This window comes from Artemia franciscana, chromosome 4, assembly GCF_032884065.1.
Source record: "Artemia franciscana chromosome 4, ASM3288406v1, whole genome shotgun sequence".
Classification (NCBI taxonomy): domain Eukaryota; kingdom Metazoa; phylum Arthropoda; class Branchiopoda; order Anostraca; family Artemiidae; genus Artemia; species Artemia franciscana.
In genome coordinates, this window is record NC_088866.1 from 18,301,535 (window position 1) to 18,322,533 (window position 20,999).

The window sequence follows — 20,999 nt, forward strand, 5'->3', positions numbered from 1 at the left end:
TATATTGTGCATAAGTCCGTTGTTACTAGACTCAAGAAGCTCCAACCAGCAAGCAGTTAGCCATCGACATGCGACCTTGGTCCAGATTCACTCCGAGAGACAAAATTATTTGTCTGTTTAGCTTCTCCACTGTTTAGCCTTGCCTAGACTTATAGTCTCACCCCTCCGGTACTTCATACCAATTTCAGAACTTCATCTTTTCCAAAAATCATTAAACAACTTTTATTCTTGTTGCTCTGAGAGCCAAAGTTGATCAATAGTTCCCCCCCCCCTATTGCCAAATTTTAGCAGAAAGATATGGATTTCACACCTCGTTTGAACTAAAGTCCGACATGACTTCGAACACGAATTATTGAAAGCAGAATCTATCCCCTCTCGCTCTTCATCACCAACCTTTTTATAAAAACCTAGGGGGATTTTTTCAAGATAAAATAGGTCAGCAGAAGGGGTGTTTGTCCATTCTCCGATCTTTGTATGAAACTGTCCTGGTCTGATTGAAGATTTTAGAATAAAAGCTTAGAGGATATAGATCAATAAAGATATCTGCTTCTGTCAAGCCCTACCTTCCTTCTTCGTGAAAGTAACCACATACGCCTAAAATGTGATGACGTATGGGTATATTCGATCAGAATCAATGCAACAAAATTAGACCGGTGGGCTTTTCAGTTTAAGCACTACAGCTTGCAAAAACAGTCAGAGATTATTCGAATCCTGAAGCCTGCTAGTACCTCCACTGTAGCTCTAATAATTACAAGCAGAGGTCCCATTGGTTGTGACCTGCCTACGAAATTCCCATTGAATCTTTCCCTTCCCTTTTTTGTCGAGCTACTGCATATGCTATAAAGGTTAAACAATCAAATTTCAGTCCAATGTTGATTGCTCCCTTACCCCCCCCCCCCTAGGAGACATAAAATTATACAGATTTCTCAGATTTTAAGTTAGTAAAATGAGGAACTACATGATTTCTAAGTGTTCTACAAGGGGCGGATGAGCTGCGAAACCCTAAAAACAGCGGAAAATCGTGGATCTTTTTTATTTGCACTTGCTATCATGACCAAGAGCACAAATTTGGGGCTGAAGGAGGCAATTATTCTATGAATCCTCTCCGTTAGATTTTGAAACGTATCTTATTTCGGCATTTTCGCTTGCAAAATAATGCACACTCTGCTACTTTTTAGAAAATGAGTTTTTGTGTTTTTGTAAAAAAAACGAAAAAAACGAAGCCCCCTCCCCCTATGTCCTAGGAAATTGACATCCCTGGTTGTACATGAAATCTCTTAGCCTCCAGTGGAAACTGTGAACGTGTACGTACAGGGTTCTTGATGCCAAAATGTCAGGTGGGTTCTAGAAATCTTGATCTTTTAATTGAAATGAAGGAAATTAATTAATTTTAGAACTAGCTTTGTTTACTCTTATCTTTGTGAAACGTTTTATTCTTTCAATTGTATAGGAATACCTCATTTTTCACATAACTTTATTTATATTTAACTTGTGCTATTTCTTTTTAAATTTTGTTTAACAGTCATATCTTAGAAAAATGTAACAAAATATTATTTTAAAAATCCTCGTTGTTTCCTAATACTTTCCGAAAGCAAAAAAAATTCTTTGTTGCCATCTAGTTTAGTCAAATTTCTGACCAGATGATCAGTACTTCTATTGTTTCCTGGCGAAGGACTACATTTTTTGTTTATCCCCTAAGATTCCAAATTCCAGGCCCGTAAAAAGTAAGATTGCTTTCGTCATCCGGAAAGCATTCTAGGAATTGTTCCCATTGGCTACTCATACAAGGCCAGCGAATCAGAGCACGAGATTTGTTTAGAAAGATATCGCTTTCACTATTATAAATAGGACTTAAGGCTTGAATCAGACATTAGGACAGCTTTCGAACTTCAGTGAGTAACATCCTGTATTGTCATAATTTGTGGATATAGAAGCGTGAATTTGCTTGTAGTGCTACCCATTAGAGTTGGATATTATTTTATCGGATTAATTTGGTGAATTAGGCCTATGTTTAATTACATTCATTGGTTGATGCAATGTTTTGGTACTCAATTGCAAAATATTAAAATGAAATAAAATTTACAGTATATGGTTTATTTCAGGACATAAAAAAAACTTAAAATTTGGCGATTTCGTCCTTTTTTCGGAATCTTTCAAAGTTATGTGTTGGAAGAAATTTTACAGGAGAAAGTGGAAGCGATGACGAAGTTAATCTGTCTATTTAAGATTGGATCTATATAGTCTATACTTGCTCAAAAAGTGCGATTCTCGCTAGAGGCTTATAGCCTACAGTCTATAAAATTCCTTCTCAGTAACTTTAGCTTTACTACCTGATTAATAAATGCGATCATACAAAATTTTTCAGAAAGTTATTTTGTATGTGTATATACATATATATAGAAATCCCACTTTTGAACATGCAGAATAAAATAAAAGATCAAATTAAAAAATAGAAAATCAAAGCAATAGCAGAGACGCTTCAAGTCTAAGTCAGATGAGACCCGTTTTGTATGTTAATTATAAGCTCCATCTCTGTTTCTGTATTATTACTGCGATATTACTGTTTCTGATGCTAATTTTGTGCTCGGTCACATAAAATTATTTCAGTGAAATAAATTTTCATACTCGATGCACGAATTTTAAAGCACCTTTTAAAATTCGAATTTCCGTATGAAAATAGGCGCCAGGTTTCACCTAAATAGGAGCTTACATTTATGTCTCGACATTTTGGCAGACTTCGTTTACAATGTTTCGTAATAATTCAATTCAGTAGAGGAAAAAAAAATTTGTCGCGAAAATGTAGATGAAGAAGATAATTACAACCAAAAAAATCAGTAGATACATTGTTTAATTTGAGCTATAAAGAACCTATCAAAAATAAAAAATAAATATTATTTGTATTTAAGAAAACTAAATTTATAAATATGAGCGGAGTTAGAGTGGAAACATTTGAATAATCGCTGGTTCTATTCCAATAAAATAGGAGAAACTAACTAAATAACAGCACCCTCTTGATTTTAAAAATATTTTTTTGGTATTTCCATTAAATAACAATTTTTAGTTTGATATTTTCATTGAAAAAATTCTATTCCTTGCATTTCCGTAATTTGATGACCCTGGGTACTACTTATAAGACATCTTCTTGTGTAGATTTGGTTCAAAGTTGTGGATAATAAGATTTTAACTGATCAGGTGAAAAAAATTTGTTCACACCAGTGATTGTTTAAAACAGAATAATCAAAGGTACTTGTATGATATAGTCCCTACCTAATATTCTTATAGTATGTTTCTCTGACGCTCAATCCTTAAGAAATTAAATTGAAAAAAAAACAACAAATTTTTCAACTGGAAGTAAGGAGCGACATTAAAACTTAAAAACGAACAGAAATTATTCCTTTTATAAAAGGGTCTGTCCCCTCCTACACGTCCCGCTCTTTACGCTAAAGTTTGACTCTTTGTCACAGTTCTATCTTTTAAAACGATAACAAACTTTAGCGTTACCTCTATTTTCTAAAATAAGGCAAATATTCTCAGGCTCGTAACTTTTGATTGGTAAGTTTAAAATTGATGAAACTTATATATTTAAAATCAGCATTAAGATGCAATTCTTTTGATATAACTATTGGTATCAAGATTCCAGTTTCTTAGAGTTTCGGTTACTATTGAGCCGGGCCGCTTCTGATGAAGGTCACTGCACATGTGACCGAAATATCTAGTATTTTTTGTGTGGAATTTATCAGTTTCTATTAAACGGATTGTATCTCTATTCGAACTTATATTTATCTTCATGTAAAGACAGTGTGGTCTCACAAAATTATCTACGTTGTTTTTATCATGCATGAATTTAATGCAGATACTGTAATAAATAATTTTACAATCAATTTCTTATGCATCATAGCCTTTAGATGATTGTTTTGTTCAATTTTTAGCGTAATTATTCGAGTTTTCCCCTTAATTCATTGACAACAATGAATACAGAAAATGAATAAGTGAGAAAAAGTTCTATAGTCAACAAGTAAATAATTTCTTAGACCTCGCAGCTTTTCCAATTACAAATTAAAGAGAGAAAAAACGGGCATAATATCAATTGAACAGTGGAACAAAACTAATGGAAAAAAAACAACAGAACTTTAAATAATGGAAATCCAAATATTCTGGTTCCACGTCCGGGTGTCTTTATCAACAGGAAAAAAGGTAAAAGGAAAAACAATTAAATCATCTAAAGAAAAAGACCAAAAGTTTTTCTCTTATGCGTTGTTTTAGGCTTTTTCTTTAGATGATTGAGCTTAGTTTCTTTTCATTTTCATTTTTTCCTGTTGTGGAATTCAGGTTTTTATTATTTAAAGTTTTTGTTGTTATTTTCTTTTGTTTTTTTCCACTGTTTTATTTAAATTATACCCTTTTTTCCTATATTAGTATCCCTTTTTTCCCTATTATGTATTATGACTAGATGTACTTATGCAGAGATTTCTTTTATTTTGTCTCTCTTTTAATGTTCTTCATATATGAATAATATTGTACGGTCTTCTCACTTTCTTTCATGTTCTTTTCAGGAAAGCTCTATTGCTGTTCTGTAAGTGCGCCGTCTCAAGAGGAAAGCCTACTTTTTTTAACGTTTGTTGTCTGTTGAAAGCTAAAAAGTCACCATGCCTGCTGTCAGGAAAGACGTAGGACCTGATCCAGATCCGACTGAGTACTTGTTTGTATCGTTGGAGATGAAACGCCAGGACCAAACTAAGCCCTACGATGGTAAGACCATGACCTGGATTGCTGATGAGAAAGAAGGTTTTGTCATCGGAAACATCAAGGGAACTAAGGGCGATTTGGTTACTGTTGCTCTTCCTGGTGGTGGTGTAAGTTAAATTCCATTTTCTATGCTAGATGGTAAACTGATAAAAAAAGGGGCTGACAGGGAAAAGATATTGCATATTTTATCAATTACAATATCATATTGATTAAAAATAATAAAATATTATTCAATATTTGATTAATTTTTTTTTTGAATGTTATATTATTGTATTATATATTTTATTATCTTGTCGTTAAATATTATCAAGTAAATATAATAAAATATTACTGAAGTATTATTATTTAATAATAAAATTTTATTACAAAAAACAAATAAATATGATAAAATATAATAAAAAATAAAGTAAAATTTCCAGTAATAAAATAAATATAACAAATATATAAACCAATAAATAAAATCCATTCAATTTTAATTAAAATAAATATTATTTGGAAACAGAACCCTGTAAACCAAGGAAGTTCCATTTGTTTATATTAATCATTTTTTCCTATCTTCTTCATATCTGAAGATATTTATAAGCTTCGAAATATACTTTCCTGAAATGCAGCGTATATTCTTTTCCCACCAACGGGTGTTTTATTGAGGAATAGATTTTGATTCGTATTTTTTTTTTGTATGTTTTATTTTATTTCAAATTAGAAATAGTTTTGATCTACATGCCGTAATTAATTATTCTTCAAAAAAAGGCTTACATACATATATATATATATATATATATATATATATATATATATATATATATATATATATATATATATATATATATATATATATATATATGTGTGTGTGTGTGATCCTTGAAATTTACCGTATCAAAATTTCTTGGGCAGCTAGACAATGAAAATTGTCGAGTATTCTTTTAAAGTGTTATCACTGAAAATTGAGATTTCTGGAAACATAAAATGGCTGAGAGTGTCTTCACTACTCTGTTTTGTACTTTCATTTAATGTTGTCTTTCAAAAATAGGAGAAAGTCATAAAGAAAGAGCAATGCTATCAAGTGAATCCTCCCAAATTTGAGAAGGTTGAAGACATGGCAGACTTGACCTATCTCAATGATGCTACGGTCCTTCATAACTTGAGGCAGCGATACTACGCAAGGTTAATCTATGTAAGTGATTTCTGGAAATTTGCCAACATTTTTGCAGTTACTTCATTTTATTTTCTGAAATTTTAGGAAAAGACAATCAAGAAAGACCAAATTCAACAAGTCAATCCACCGAAATATGAAAAATGCGAAGATATGTCAAACTTGACATACTTGAACGATGCTTCAGTCTTGCATAACTTGAGAGAACGTTATGTTAACAAGCTTATTTACGTAAGTGCTTTCAACTAACCCTCGTTGTGCGTCCAATATGTCTTTGTGGAATACTTCCGTTTTTTAAACTCTTATTCTGTGTTGCTCGTATTTGTCCACCAAAAAACATCACCTTTCCCTTTCACATGGCTTCATTCCTCCATTTATTTGCTACCCTTTTAATAATATCAGTTATTTACAGGAAATATCGTTTAAAAATTATAAGCAATAATTTCGAATGTATATTTTTATTATACTTGCGCCAATATGTTTCTAAGAACAACAATTGTTTCATTGTTTATAGTTAGTTTTTTTCAATGAAATTGATATTTTTTTTCTGAATCACTGAAAGCACTATTGTCAAATTTGTAATGACTTACTCTCATAATCATTTTGAGCTCATAAATAATACATATATTTCATAAATTGCCAATTGTCTGCTAAGAATAAAATTTTTAAACCAGTTTATTAGGAATAACCTCCATATTTTTTTTTTACCTTTACTAAGATTTCTTTAATGATATTTGGTGTTTCACTATCTGTAGTTCCATTTTTTAAAGACAGCTTTCTCTTGAAGATTTTAAAACACTTTCCACTTTTACTAGATCTGATTTTAAAAATCCGATCTATCATCACAGAATTAATAAGCTAAACTCCTACAAGCGATTTTTATAATTGCTTTTGTTTTAAGTTAGAATAAAAAAGAATGAATGGTATAAATGATAAAAAGAGTGATAAAGGGCAGATATTACAGTTTGAAAAATCACAACGAGAGATTGCATGAGCTGCAGCTTTTTTACGCAAGAAGTCACGGTATACAGGGGGAAAATGAAATAAATAAAAAGACCTACAAGTAATGCTATTAACGGAATAATATCTTCCCTCTTTTTATTTATTATGTACGTATGATTATCCTAATTACTTAAATGCTTGTGATCAATGTTAATACTATTTTTTTATTTGCTTGACTAACACCAACATTTTCCACCAACATTTAACATTTTCCATTTAACACCAACACAAAAAGCAATATTATCAGAACTATTAACGTCTAAGGCTTTGAAACCTGCCTTTAAAACTATTTTTGCCCCAATCAAGTCCGGTAATTAAGAATCAATCAATCAATCAATCAATTTATTAATACTAAAGAAAACTATTACAAAAGTAAATCAATTAATAGGCCCAAGAAGCTATGCTTGTAATGGGCCACAGAGAACAAAAAAAAAAAAAAAACACTTATAAAATATATACAAAAAAAAAGAAAAAAAAAAAAAAAAACAAAAAAACAAAAAAAAAACACTGGAACAAGACAAGATTTTAAAAGAAGAGAAGTGACATACAAATTGGGATAGAATTAAAAGAGAGACAAAAATTATTTAACTGGAAAGACACGACGAAATAATGCATTTGCAGAAAGAAAAAGAGGGACATCCAAAGGGATGGAGTTCCATAATAGAATTGACTGATATACAGGAGACCTCTGAGCTGCTGTAGAGGATCGTTTTGGTAAAATAAATCGTCGAGAAGAATTACGCAAAGAAGAAAAGTACCTACCTGAGCCTGTCCTTGAGAAAAACTGCTGCAGGGTCAGTAGAAGAGTACCTAGAAAAGCAGAATGCGCTAAATAAAGAGTATTTTTACCTATAATATGATCCAGCGGAGCTATTCCAGTATCATTATAAAGATCAGAGGAAGGGTAAAGCCGAGGGAGAAGAAAAGTAGCCTTCACTGCCCTATTTTGGGCTCTTTGAAGTGAGCAGAGAAGAGATTTATTATTATTGCCCCAGACAGAGCAGCAATAAGAAAGGTAAGGATGAATAAAAGCATGATAAAGAGAAACCATAATATCAGGAGGAAGAAATGAATTAATCCGGTGCAACAATGAAGACTGGCGGAGTATTAAGGAACTGGTGTGAGTTATATGCGGTTTAAAAGAAAGAAAACAGTCAAGATACACACCAAGAAGTTTCACCATAGTAGCTTGTAGTATAATATCATTCCCAAAAGTCAAATTGATTGGCTCCCGTACGTCTCTCATGCGGTAAGGGGTCCTAAAGTTGACAATGGCACTCTTTCGGCTGTTAAGAGCCATACCATTTGACCAGCACCAATCCTTTACTTTATCAAGAAGACCTTGAGCTATAGAAGTGGCAGATGGCAGGTTCACCGCAGCAATGAAAAAATTACTGTCATCAGCAAAAAGAACAGGGTGAATATGGGGATGAAGACCATCAACAAGATCATTAATGTAGATTAGAAACAAAAGTGGTCCAAGCACAGAGCCTTGTGGGACACCTTTCAATACAGGCAAGTAGTGGAAGAAGTACGGTTAACCAAAACATACTGAGATCTATCTGAGAGGTAGGACCTAAACCAATCTAGTGGGACTCCATGCACACCAAATAAGGATAGTTTAAACAGAAGAACATTGTGGTCAACCATATTAAAGGCCTTTGAAAAGTCAAGAAATAGACCCAAAACACACAAGCCCTTGTCCAGATTAACACGCACGAACTCTGTAGCATCAGTAAGTGCATGTAAGGTAGAGAATGAGGGACGAAAACCATACTGATGGTTAGTGATGAGAGAATTTCCATCAGTCGAATTAGTACTAAATACAAATGAAGAGAGTCGACGATACACTACTTTTTCAACAACCTTTGAGATGACGCGAAGAAGAGAAATAGGTCTGTAGTTTGAAATTAGAGATTTATTTTTTATGCAAAGGTAGAACAGTAGCAACTTTAAATGAATGAGGGAAAATACCAGAAGAAAGAGAGAGGTTAGTTATGTGTGAAATCGGATGAGAAACAAACTGACTAATTTTTTAAGAGCATTATTACTCAAACCAAAACTATCAACTGAACGACTGCTAGGAAGTTGGGAAATAATACTAGAAATCTCAGTAGTACTACATGGGGAAAGGAAAAAAGACTTCTCTGCCAAGGGAAAACAACTTGCTCTACTCGGGGGTGGAATTAGAACTGAAGGAAGTGTGGTGAAATACGAATTGAAGGCACTCGCTGAGGATTTTTTGTCTACAACAGAACCATCAGCATTTCTATAAAAACATGGAGAGGAATGTTTGTGTTTCTTGCGAGAGAGAGCTTCATTAATTACAGTCCAAACCTTGCGCAAATTCCCCTTGCATTCATTAATTCGACGCGAAAAATACAGCTTTTTTGCTACACGAACTGAAGAAGTGAGCACATTTTTGTAATGTTTATACTTCAAAAGATCATCCTGTGTCTTACTTTTACATGCAGCCTTGAACAAAGACGCTTTCATATGGGTTGCATTGATCAGACCTCTAAACATCCATGGGCATTTGGGTGTAAAATTCCTTGCCTTATTTCTAAGAGGAAAATGCTTATCCAACAGAGTTCCCATACGACACAAAAATAATCTAGTTGCACAATCAGCATCATTAGCTTCAAGAACACTAGACCAATCATTACTCTGGAGACATATATTAAATTAGAAATTTCCTTATCTGTAAAAGTTCTGAAAGAAGACTTACCTTTCTCATTCACAGTAATCTCAGTTTTAGGCACAGATAGTGATAGATAAATAGGAAAGTGATCAGAAAGATCAGTGAAAACAAGACCAGAAGAGAACTTCAAATTTGGAGAATGAGAAGTGAAAATATTATCTATTAAAGTGGCAGAATTTCTTGAAGGGTCAACACGAGAAGGAAAAAAAATTGAAGGAAGTAGCCCTGAAGAAGAAAATACATCAAAAAGATGGTCACATTCATCATTTGATCCAACATTTAACATATTGCAATTAAAGTCTCCCAAAACACAAATTCGTTTTTTAGAGAAAGTCCCCACACCGGAAAGCTAAGTCCCTTTCCACACCAAGAAAGGGACTCAAAATAAAAAAAAACTCTGATTCTACAAATTTTCAAAAGAGGATTTTTGAAATACTTTGTCAATGTTTTCTGTTATTACTTTGATATTTTTCATTATTTTTTCCTTTAAAAAAAAATTAGTTGATGCATAGCCTATTTTTATTCCGATAATAATTCGTTTATTCAGATACAAGCACATGTTTATTCCGATAATAATTCGGATGAACATTTCAGTTGTATACCATTCAGTTCAAGCTATTCTTTTTTTTATATATCATTTTAAACTAGTCCAAAGGTTTTTTCATATACCTACTTCAGATTTTGGGGGCACGATTGCTATTATATATTTTCTGTTCCACGATTTCGTACATAGAAGACTTACAAAAAGCAAGTTTTACAACTCTTACAGGGAGATTTTATGCTATAAATGGAAAGCCCGCCATGAAGTCAATTAGAGTGGCAGGGGGCTAGATTTTTTGCCTCATATCTTTTTAGATTTTGACTGATATTTTTTTTAGGTAATCTCGTTAGAAAATTGAAAAACAACAGCCAAATTACCCCCTAGATTTTGAAAAATGCATTTTACCCCCTCCCCTCTGTTTTTTATGAATTGCCGCCAGTGAAAATCTATATTTCCGTTCTTAAAGACAAGTAGTTTTGCTCTGACTAAAGATAATAAAGCTTACTATTCGTTCCAAAAATCTTACTTTAAAAGTTTTTTTTGTTAAAAAAAATACATCAAATGGGAGGTTTTTAAAAACTGCCAATGAAGGTTAACTTCGTTTAAAAGGCTTAAATATTTTTTTTTAAATTAATTATTTAATTAATATTATATAATCTTTAAACATGTAGGCTACAACGCTTATTCTTGCTGTAATCATGGCTTTTAACCCCTTTCCACAATGAATTGAAACTAATACTCACAAAAAGAATGAAAATCTAAAGGTGTTTTGACACTGTGTTTGTAAATTAGTTTTGATAACTCCTCCTCCAATCAGTGTTGCTGAACAGTTTTGTTTCTCTGTTTTCTTCGTCGTTGGAAATCAGGTAAGATTTTTTTAAATTATTGCTATTACTTCTAAACATTTAAAAGATATGTATAAGATATCTGCTGTTCTTGTCTGCAAGAACAGCAGACAAAATGAAATATGGTTTTGTTCGCGAAGATATTCGGTTCCCATTTCGTATTACTATTTATTTCATTTTGGAAAGTCATTAAACATGAGGAAAAGTATGTTTTTAAGGAAAGTCAGAAATTTATTATAGAATAGAAATGTTTCAGAAAGAGTAAGATAACTTCGATCTTAAATAATAAACGCTCATTCTAAAATAGAAAACGTTCCTTCCATTTTTGATTGAAAAATTTGATTTATCGAAAATCCACTATAAAAAAACACCTTTATTAAGAAACCACATTTTAAAAACCTTATTAAAAAACACATTTGATAATATTTACATCTTTTAAACATATATATCTGAGCTTCAGAATTAAAATGACTGAAAAATATATTTAAATAGATTCTGTGATTTAGGAAGAATTATTCTATCCATTATCATTGTTTAAACAGCTATTCTAATTAACTTGTGACGAAAAATTAATCTTGACTTGCCGAATTCGAACAATATTTAGGACCAAACAAACCTCATCTCCCTTAGATTTTGAAACATACCTTTTTTAGGTAATTTCATCAAAAAGGCTTATAAAACAACAACCAAATTGCCCCCCCCCCCTAGATAATGAAAATATATTTTGTCTTCCTCCCCCGTGTATTTTTATAAATTTAAGCAAACATAACTAATTTTTCTATAAAAGCAATTGTATAAATATGCATAACGCTTGCATAGAATATGTAATATGACTGTCTTTTACAGTTCCTTCTGAGAAGGTTTTGCTACAAAGCTTCTGCATCTGAATGAAATCAAATAGTAAATTCTAGCATATAGCCATATGAGCTAGTAGTAGCTTTTATTTTTGATCTAAAAGGTTTAGAAGATTTAAAGGAGTTAGAAGATGTTTTCACATTTAGGACAAACAACTAAAAATATCTTAGGACTCATTGCCGTTTTTTTTTTTTTTTTTTTTTTTTTTTTTTTTTTTGTGGGCCATTAATTTCACGGCCTAAATTAGCAAATATAAGCTCAGATTTTTTTCCAAAAACTAATTTTTTACCAATCGACTAGTTGTAAAACAACACCAATAAAGGGAGAAAATAAATTATGAATGATTGTTTTAGGGATCGTTTTGTAGGATCTAATTTCATTGCCTTCACCTAATTTTCATGGTCGGTAATTAATTTTAACATCTTCTTCTATCAACAGACATACTCTGGTCTTTTCTGCGTTGCTATCAATCCATACAAACGTTACCCAATCTACACCAATCGTGTAGTGCAAATCTACAAAGGCAGAAGGCGAAATGAAGTGCCACCTCACATTTTTGCCATCTCAGACGGTGCCTACAGTGACATGTTGACAAGTGAGTAACAGTTTTTTAGTTCAGGATAAAAGCAACACTGAAAATTCTTTAGGTTAATAGGATTATAATCCCCAGTTTAGTACGAAGACCCCCTCCTTTCTTTTCTTTTTCTTTTAATACATGTAAAAAAATATGGAGGAGAAGCGTGCATAGCTGTGTTTGCCTCAAGTGGTTTAAAGCTGCAGTTAGTCGCTAGTAGTAGTAGTAGTAGCACTAGTTTGTATCAATTTACAAGAATGGAAAAACATAAATTCTTTAGGTTAATAGGATTATAATCCCCAGTTTAGTACGAAGACCCCCTCCTTTCTTTTCTTTTTCTTTTAATACATGTAAAAAAATACGGAGGAGAAGCAAGCAAGTCTCAATTAACTCAATTAAGCAAGTCTCAATTAAGCTAATAAAAACAAATATACACTATAGAAAGTACAGAGACTGCCAAAAGTTCCCTGAAATGTTTAGAATTCCACAAAACCTTACGGAGACTAAATACACGAGCCCTAATACGGATTTGACGTTTATGCATGGTGTTGAATTACTCAAAAGAATTCAGTATTTTAATATCATCTTCGGCTCTGGTATCATTGCATCAACTAGTTAGGGGTTTTCCTCAACTTAATGGTCTTTGAATTTGTAAAAGCTTGACCCCATCCCCTCCAACGGATTCGCAACATTGCTTGCGAAAAATATTTGAAAAAGTGGAAAGATTCATCTTATTTAAACTCTAACATCCAAATATTATACGATAACTCGAGTTTATTTGAAAAATATTATTATACTTTAATTTTCTTCTACCTTCCAATGTAGAACACAGTATAATTTCAGGGAATTTAGAAGAAACAGAAAAAATTTAACATTCGTGGTAGTCTGATTTTTAATGCATGTAGTCTTCTTTTTTCTTATTCCCTAGTTCTCTTAAGCAAGAAACTTAAGGTGTAACAATTAATTTCAAGCTGAGACAAAAGGAAAATGAGAGCAAAAAGATATATTTATGCTACTTGTGTTACAGACATAACCAGTTAGGGGTTCAATTTCATGGGAGTAGTGTCGTTTCTAGGCCTGAGGAGGAAGGGTTAGCTGCCCCCTGTTCTCCTAACATTTGACATTAACCTCCTTTTAGTTTAAACTCCAAATAAGCTACGTAATTTACTTAATAATTTCCTGAATTGAAATTTTGTATTCTTCCTCCCCCCCCACCATTTATGAGGTGTAAAGTCATTACTACATGGGAGATAAATGTATCAAACTCCAAAAATATGCTTATCATGATACCGAAACTACTGCAAAACCGCAAAGTGAAAAAAATATCTAGAAGAAAGTAGGTTCGTAATCCCCCCAACCCTAAATACAGTTCACAATGAGATAATTTTTTAAATCAAGTGCTTTATCTCAGTTTTTCTATTCCATCCTTCTGTAGTTTCCTTGGAAAGGGCTGTGGTATAGCTTTTTTGATATTCATAGTATTTTCTTGCCCATGTACTATTTGCATTTATTTTATCTCTTTGTCTCATAGTTTTTATTTTACCTTTCAGATCATGAAAATCAATCTATGCTTATTACGTGAGTATATTTTCAATTAGATTTCTATAGTTAAGTTTTAGTTCAAGTTTTTTAAAGCTTTTTCAAAAACAAAGTACGAGAATGATTACTGTAAAAAAAAGTTATTTTGTATTAAGTTATTTCCGCTTTTCAAAAAAAAAAAACTAGTGACGTATCCTACAAAAATATCAGTTTTATTTAAGAAAATCTAGGTGTTCAAAAGTAAAATATGTACAATAGTATGAAAGTGATATCAAAATTAGACGTGAAAAATAAAAGCTAATAAATAAAAGACTCTTCAATCTAGATGGCATTATCTGCTATTCTGCAGAACAGAGGAGCTCTCCGAGCACTTCAATAAGATTATTCTTTAGAAGGAGACAAAGGCCAAGTTGACCTAAATGGGTAAAAGGGATAATTTAAGGGGAAACATAATATTTCAACTAATCTCAATTTGATAAAAATAACTACTATACAAATGAAAATTTTATAGAGACTAAAAAAGTCTTTCTATGATGTTTTGTTAAATTACGTCTCAAAAATTGGGATGGACTCTTTTAAATTTTTACTATATCCTGTAAAATATTTATATGTAGATATGACGAAAAATTTCCATTTTCAATTTACAGATATCCATAAAGTGAAGTAAAATTAAATTAGTTATTTGCTATTAAATTGAAATATTAACTTTGTTGTGAAATCAAAGTGGAGAGAAAAATAGAATGAAAATAAGAAGGTCGACATAAAAAGGTGGAAAGGGAGAAAGGAAAAGTAATAGGATATCCTTATGAAGTCACAAAATATCCTTAGTTCTTAAGTAAGCAGCATAAGTAATAGAAAGTTGAAAATAAGACTTTCTATTTTGAACTTTAGCGGAGAAAGTGGTTTCGTTTTATTTTAAATTTTATCGACGTAAAAAGGTAGAAAAACGGAGAAAGGAAAAGTCATAAGATATCCTTATAAAGTCAAAAATTATCCTTACTTCTTAATCAAACAGCACAAGCAATAAAAAGCTGAAAATAAAACTTTCTATTTTGAATTTTAGCGAAGAAAGTGTTTTTTTATTTAATTTTTTTTTTATTTTAGCGACACAAAAAGGTGGAAAAAGGGAGAAAGGAAAAGTCATAGGATATCCTTATAAAGTCACAAAATGTCCTTACCTCTTAAGCAAGCAGCATAAGTAATAGAAAGCTGAAAATAAAACTTTTTATTTTGAATTTTAGCGGAGAAAGTGGAGCAGGAAAGACTGAAAACACAAAAAAAGTTATTGCATATTTTGCAAACATTGCCAGATCAGGAATGGCAAAAACACAGTTTAAGTCAGGCGTAAGTTAAGAACTTGGAATTGCACTTGCAAATCATCTACGCTCTCTTTCGCAAAATAAAACCCACTTTACGAGCAAACAATCTTTGGGCTTATCTAAATATTAAATTAACGCCGTAATCGCTGTTGCTTTTTAGAGCCAATTCAGAGTATTCCTCATATCGATACTTTAAGTTTTGTTTTACTTAGTAAAGACGGCTTTATTTAGCCAAAAAATACATTAGAGTCCCCTTTTTTATGAACTATTTTTTCTACCCCATCACTATTAATAACAAATTTCAAAATTGTGATATTTTCAGTGATCATTGCTTTTTATTTCTTTACACAGAAGGATCATTATTATGTTCTGTTGATACAAATGGGATTCGAAAATTCAATTAATATCTTCCTTAGAAAGAACCATTTTTTCACTCTTTTTGTTTGATACAAACCGCAATAAATTATAAACTGTTTGAAAAAAATGTTTTGAATCTTCTGAGAATATAATTTTTAATTGTGAGAATAATTAATTTAAAATTAATTTATAAAAAATTATGAATTTAAATAATTTAAGCTGATTTAAATTATTAATTAAAGTTGATTTAAATCAATTATTTTGATTTTATATAATATATTAAATTAGTTTACTAATCTAAATAAATTAATTTATAATGATAAATTAAGGACATTCTTCAAAATCAATGCATAAAAGTCAGCCATCCAATTTAACCAATATCTAAAATTTGGGACTTAAATGCTGCTCAGAAATTATAGTTTGCCTATTAATCATGTTTTATCAAACATTTTGGCTAAATGGATAGTTGATTTGCCTCCTTACAGAATAAACCTTTTTTTTCAAGTGACTAATATGAGGAAAACTCTGCTGCTCTTGCTATGCTTTCAAGGCTTTTAGGCTTTGTCTCGTTTTAGAATGAACATTAAAATAGGCGTTGGTTCCATCTTGAATAGTTTATGCTTCCAAGTGAGCCACCTTACAAATTTTAGAAGAAGCTATTCAAATGATTGGCTGTGCTGATAATATTCAACCAAAAAAGATTGTATTTTCCAAAGTTTAGTGATCTTGCTTTGATCATTTAGATTTTTTATTTGAAAGGAATTTGTAATTTGGCTTACTGCAATGGGCTTATTTTGACTTTAAGAAAACTGGCTTTGCTTTAGTGGCTACAAAAGTGTTTATAATTACAGTAAGATTGTGGTCATGCATTAATTTGTATTTGTTTCAAACATAATTTTTTTTTTTAATATTGTAAATTTTACGACGGTAAGAATTGAAGCCGGTTCTTTGAAGTCTATACGTCAGATAAGATCATGCTTTTTGCTAATAAAGTCGAAAGAAAAGCTGAATCAAATTTACAAATATAATGTTCCATTTTTACTTAGCGAAATCGATAAGCTGTAGCATTAAGCAAAATTAGAGCCAGACTTTCTTTAGTTAATAGTACTGGAATATGGTGTAGTAATGTCACATTTGTGATGTTGAAGCACCATGATTTATAAATTTATCTATTTTCTTAAAATAATAAATTTTTAATTCTTTAGTTTTTTTCTCTTATTTAATTTTCTGATGTAATCTAATTCTTATTTTATTTAGTTTAATTCTAATTTACTTATTTTTTTATTTTTAATTCTCTAATCTTAATCTCTTAAATTTAAATCTTTTTTTAATAAATCAGTTTTTAAAAATAGTAAGCTCTAAAACGAATTCATGGAGTTTTTATATTTTATGCTACAATAAGAACATATGGATTCTCCTTGAATAAATTCTTTCGACTTATTTGAAATTTTGCATTGAAGAGAAAAAATGGGCTTGAAGAATTGCTTAATCTATAGATCAATAGAAACAGATATTATCAAGAATTACCTTCATTTTCCTTTAAGCTAGTACGTGTTTCATCATTAAAATAAAATTTAAGTAAACTTTGGCCATTTTATTCTAAACTGCTTACAAAATAACAATCAAGTCTTAAAGATTTTATAATACCATGGTTCTTGAACTGCTTCCTTAATAAACATGTAGAATCAATTTTTTCTCTCTAATGAGAAATACATCAGACGCCATCTTTTGGGGATGCTTTAAATTATTACTCTCGTACAAATAACTAATATTGATCCGTTACTTGGTACTTTTGAGTGTTCAAACGACCAAGTTATATTTAATAAAATTTCATAAAATTTAACATAAAAATTCTATATTAAATTTAAAATTATAAATTTTAATAAATTTAAATTGATAAAATTTAACCATTTTTTAGAAATTACGACGTGTAGAATTCAGAAGCTTACAAGATTTTGGGTCTTTATCATATAATTTAATGAATGAGTCAAATATTTGAATTACCTTATTAGGAAACTAAAATATTTTTTTAGACTAGAATCCTGCTCTGAAATAACTTAACAGTTTGCTGTACATTAATTGTAGATTCTATCTTTAAATAAAAAGTTTCACATTTTAATGTTTTACTCTTGTTCAGTTAAAAAGCCAAAAATTGAGAAAGAAAAAGAATGTAACTTCTGGTCATTTGATGAATACTATTTTATAAACATGAAATGATCGTTTGATAAACATGATCGTTTAAAGGAACTGATGTAGCTATATAAATTATCTACTTGTCATGGTATCTTTGAATAGTAAAATATATTAAGCCCTATTTTTCCTTTTCAAAACAAGGAGCTTATTGTTCTGTCCACGCTAGTGCTTAAGTTACGACTTTAACAGCTTTTTGATTAATCCACAGTGGTGAATCTGGTGCCGGTAAAACAGAAAACACGAAAAAAGTCATTTCGTATTTCGCTGGTGTCGCTGCTTCTACAAAGAAATCAGACCAAGCTGCTACCGAAAAGAAGGTATAAAATCCTCCCCACAACCCTTCATGAATCAATTCTTTATTCTTATGTAGTTTGAACATTATTCTACCAGTGTTACCCTTTTCATTCAGGCTCAAAATACTAGAAGGGTAAGTTACGATCATCAATGGTAGCATGTTTGATGCAACTTGATGACAAAGCTAAAAATGGCTGAGAAGTGTCAAAATTTGCTACTATTTTAGACCTGACCTCATTTCAAAAGCATGGGGGTAAAATCCTGAGAATAAAGGATAAGTCACGGGGATTGAAGTTGAAGTGACAGAGTACTTATTACCTGCTACTTAAACCGATTTCTTTGTTTAACGCTTAATAGCTTGTAATTTACTGTTTTGCATGATAATGAGTAATATCCGTTTCCACTTTTTTTTATTAACCTATTTTACCTATTTTCTTTTCGCAAATATTTTTTAGAAAAGGTATGAAATAGAATAACTTCTAGTTCTAATATTTTTTAAGAGAAATATTTTGTTGCTCTTTTTTAGTTTTTATAAATTTCGCTTGTTAGATAAATTTAAACTAGCTAAGTTTTGCTGTTTGATAGCGATTTAATTTCTTGGTAGTGTTGAAACTAATAATTTTTTTAGCCCTTCCTAAAATTTATTCTGACCAAGTGTCTATAACTCAGTCTGTTTATGTCAGGTCAATGTCAGTTTATTTAATGAAAAAAAAAAAAAACCGGTTAACTCAAATCCTTATATATAAAGGTCTTGTAAATATCCCAAGATTTGACTTGTCATAAATATTCAGATTAAGGAACCTTATTCTTGACAGAAAGAGGATTTTTTCTCGAAGAAAATTAAAAAGCTAAAATTGAGATAATAATGTTCCATCAAACATTGATATATTTTTGTAGCAGTAGCAACAACTAAATAATCTTCACTTTTGTAAATAATCTGTATAGTAAGTAATCTGTATCAATTAAGGATCTTAATATAATGACATAGCTGGAATAACGAATAAAATAATAAGTCAAACAGAAAGCGTACTGCATTGAAAATTCAATACAAGAAACATTAAAAATTTTGCATGTAATTTCTCCTTCAACTTTTTGTTATGCACCACTTCTTAACAAATTTGAACCATAAAATCTTTTATTTTCAGTCTAACCGTAAGTATACCTGCTCACTTATATTACTTTTACGTTAGTTATTTTTCCTTTTAATTTTAAGTTGTTTCCCTATCCATTACATTTGATCTTTTTCCTTTACATTGTTTTGTTATATTTATATTAGTTGTAGTTCTGTCATTATATCACGCTGTTGATGACAGAAGCCAAGCAATAAGAATTCGAAAAAAAAACTATAACTGTTAAGTATTTTATTTGATCCAACAGTATATGGCAATAAATTGTAAGTAAGAAGCAAATCCACCAAATAGTAACCAAAAATTAAAAAATAATTAATTTCATAACAATTGATACATTTAAATTTTGATGTCGGTCCTAACTTTCAATTAAAAAAAAAAACTTATTTTTTATTTAATTTCTGAATGTTTTTGAATTAATGAATGTTTTATTTTGGCTCCCCCACATGAATAATTAAAACAAAAATTTACATATTAATTTTTTTTTTGGCTAAATGGCTTTCTCTTAGTTTTGATCGGATGATTTTGAGAAAAAAAGGGGGGGGGGAAGAAGGCCTAGATGCCTTCCAATTTTTTGATTACTTAAAAAGGCAACTAAAACTTTTAATTTCTTACGAAAATTTTTATTAGTGAAAAATATACTGAACTTACGAATTAACTTACGTGACGAACTTCTATATTCGTATATTTTTATTACGTATATAAGGGGGTTTTGCCCCCTCTTTAATACCTCGCTCTTTACGCCAAAGCTTAAATTTTGTCCCAACTCCTTAAGAATGACCCCTTAATCACAAGGGCCGTAGAATAAATAGTTGAAATTACAAAAAATACTTTGGCGTAAAGAGTGAGGTATTAAGGAGGAGATCCAGAATATCAGAAAGTAATATATCGTTTTAAAAATGTGTGTGCAAAATATGAAGAAATGGACGCCCAAACAAGCAACTTGTCATCTAATTCGTAGACAATCTTGAAAAAGGAATCATGGAGCACAAGTGTTCAAGGCGAAAAAAACCTGTTACTCAGTTCCATAGAACGGAAAAGTCAGGTTACACGTCGATTTCCCTCTGACGAGGCGACTCAAATCCAGCTCGATGCTTATTATTACCATGAAAATTTGAGCGTCATGAAATTAGAGTGTCTACCAATTGAGTTACAATTTGCCACTTGTCCCTTAAAAAAAAGACAGCATCTGAAATATTGATTCATTCCCTATGCGACAACAATTGCTCAGGAGGGTCATTATCCTATATATCCTACCAATTGAAACTCAATCATAGAATATGAACTTAAAATCATTTTGCGTATATTATGGAGTATAAGATATTATGGTTGCCCTATTAGGGGTTTGCTAGAAAAAAACGAGCCCTAGCCCATATGAAGCAAAAATTTTAAAACTCGTTTTTAAAAATAAAACTGTCAAATAAGATAAAATCATCATTTGAGCATGATTCAGGAATAAAAACTTTTATTTCGATTAGTATTCATTATAAAGAATTGAAGAGCCTTGAAAACCCTAGAAAGAGCCCTCAAGGGTCATCTGAATGAAAATTGCTATATCTAGTATCTTTGCATGTACATAACCTCAAAATAAAATAATTTTCTCTTATGAATCCACGTTTTCACATGTATGATGTCGCACTTGAGTACTATGCTGCCTGATTCCCTGGGGTTCGTTCTTTACTGGATAGATTTTGCTAATGTATGAATTAAGGTCAATAATTTGTAAGCTCTGTTTTTAGGGTAACTCGAGTTT

General features: G+C 31.0%; 1 protein-coding gene across 50 annotated transcripts in view; it reads left to right on the plus strand.

Moving 5' to 3' along the window:
- The first annotated feature begins 1,752 nt into the window (after positions 1–1,752).
- LOC136026092 (myosin heavy chain, muscle-like) overlaps positions 1,753–20,999 on the plus strand; it is a 97,456-nt gene continuing 78,209 nt past the window's right edge. For 37 of the 50 annotated variants that reach the window (XM_065702325.1, XM_065702318.1, XM_065702370.1 and 34 more), the window contains exons 1-6: positions 1,774–1,892; positions 4,554–4,853; positions 5,987–6,130; positions 12,282–12,438; positions 13,968–13,995; positions 18,034–18,142. In XM_065702325.1, coding sequence (XP_065558397.1) covers positions 4,647–4,853; positions 5,987–6,130; positions 12,282–12,438; positions 13,968–13,995; positions 18,034–18,142 — 645 coding nt within the window. In that variant the 5' untranslated portion in view covers positions 1,774–1,892; positions 4,554–4,646. Of the gene's footprint in view, positions 1,893–4,553; positions 4,854–5,776; positions 5,921–5,986; positions 6,131–12,281; positions 12,439–13,967; positions 13,996–15,197; positions 15,301–18,033; positions 18,143–20,999 lie in introns of all 50 variants that reach the window. The other 13 variants (XM_065702355.1, XM_065702364.1, XM_065702366.1 and 10 more) reach the window with 3 other exon arrangements.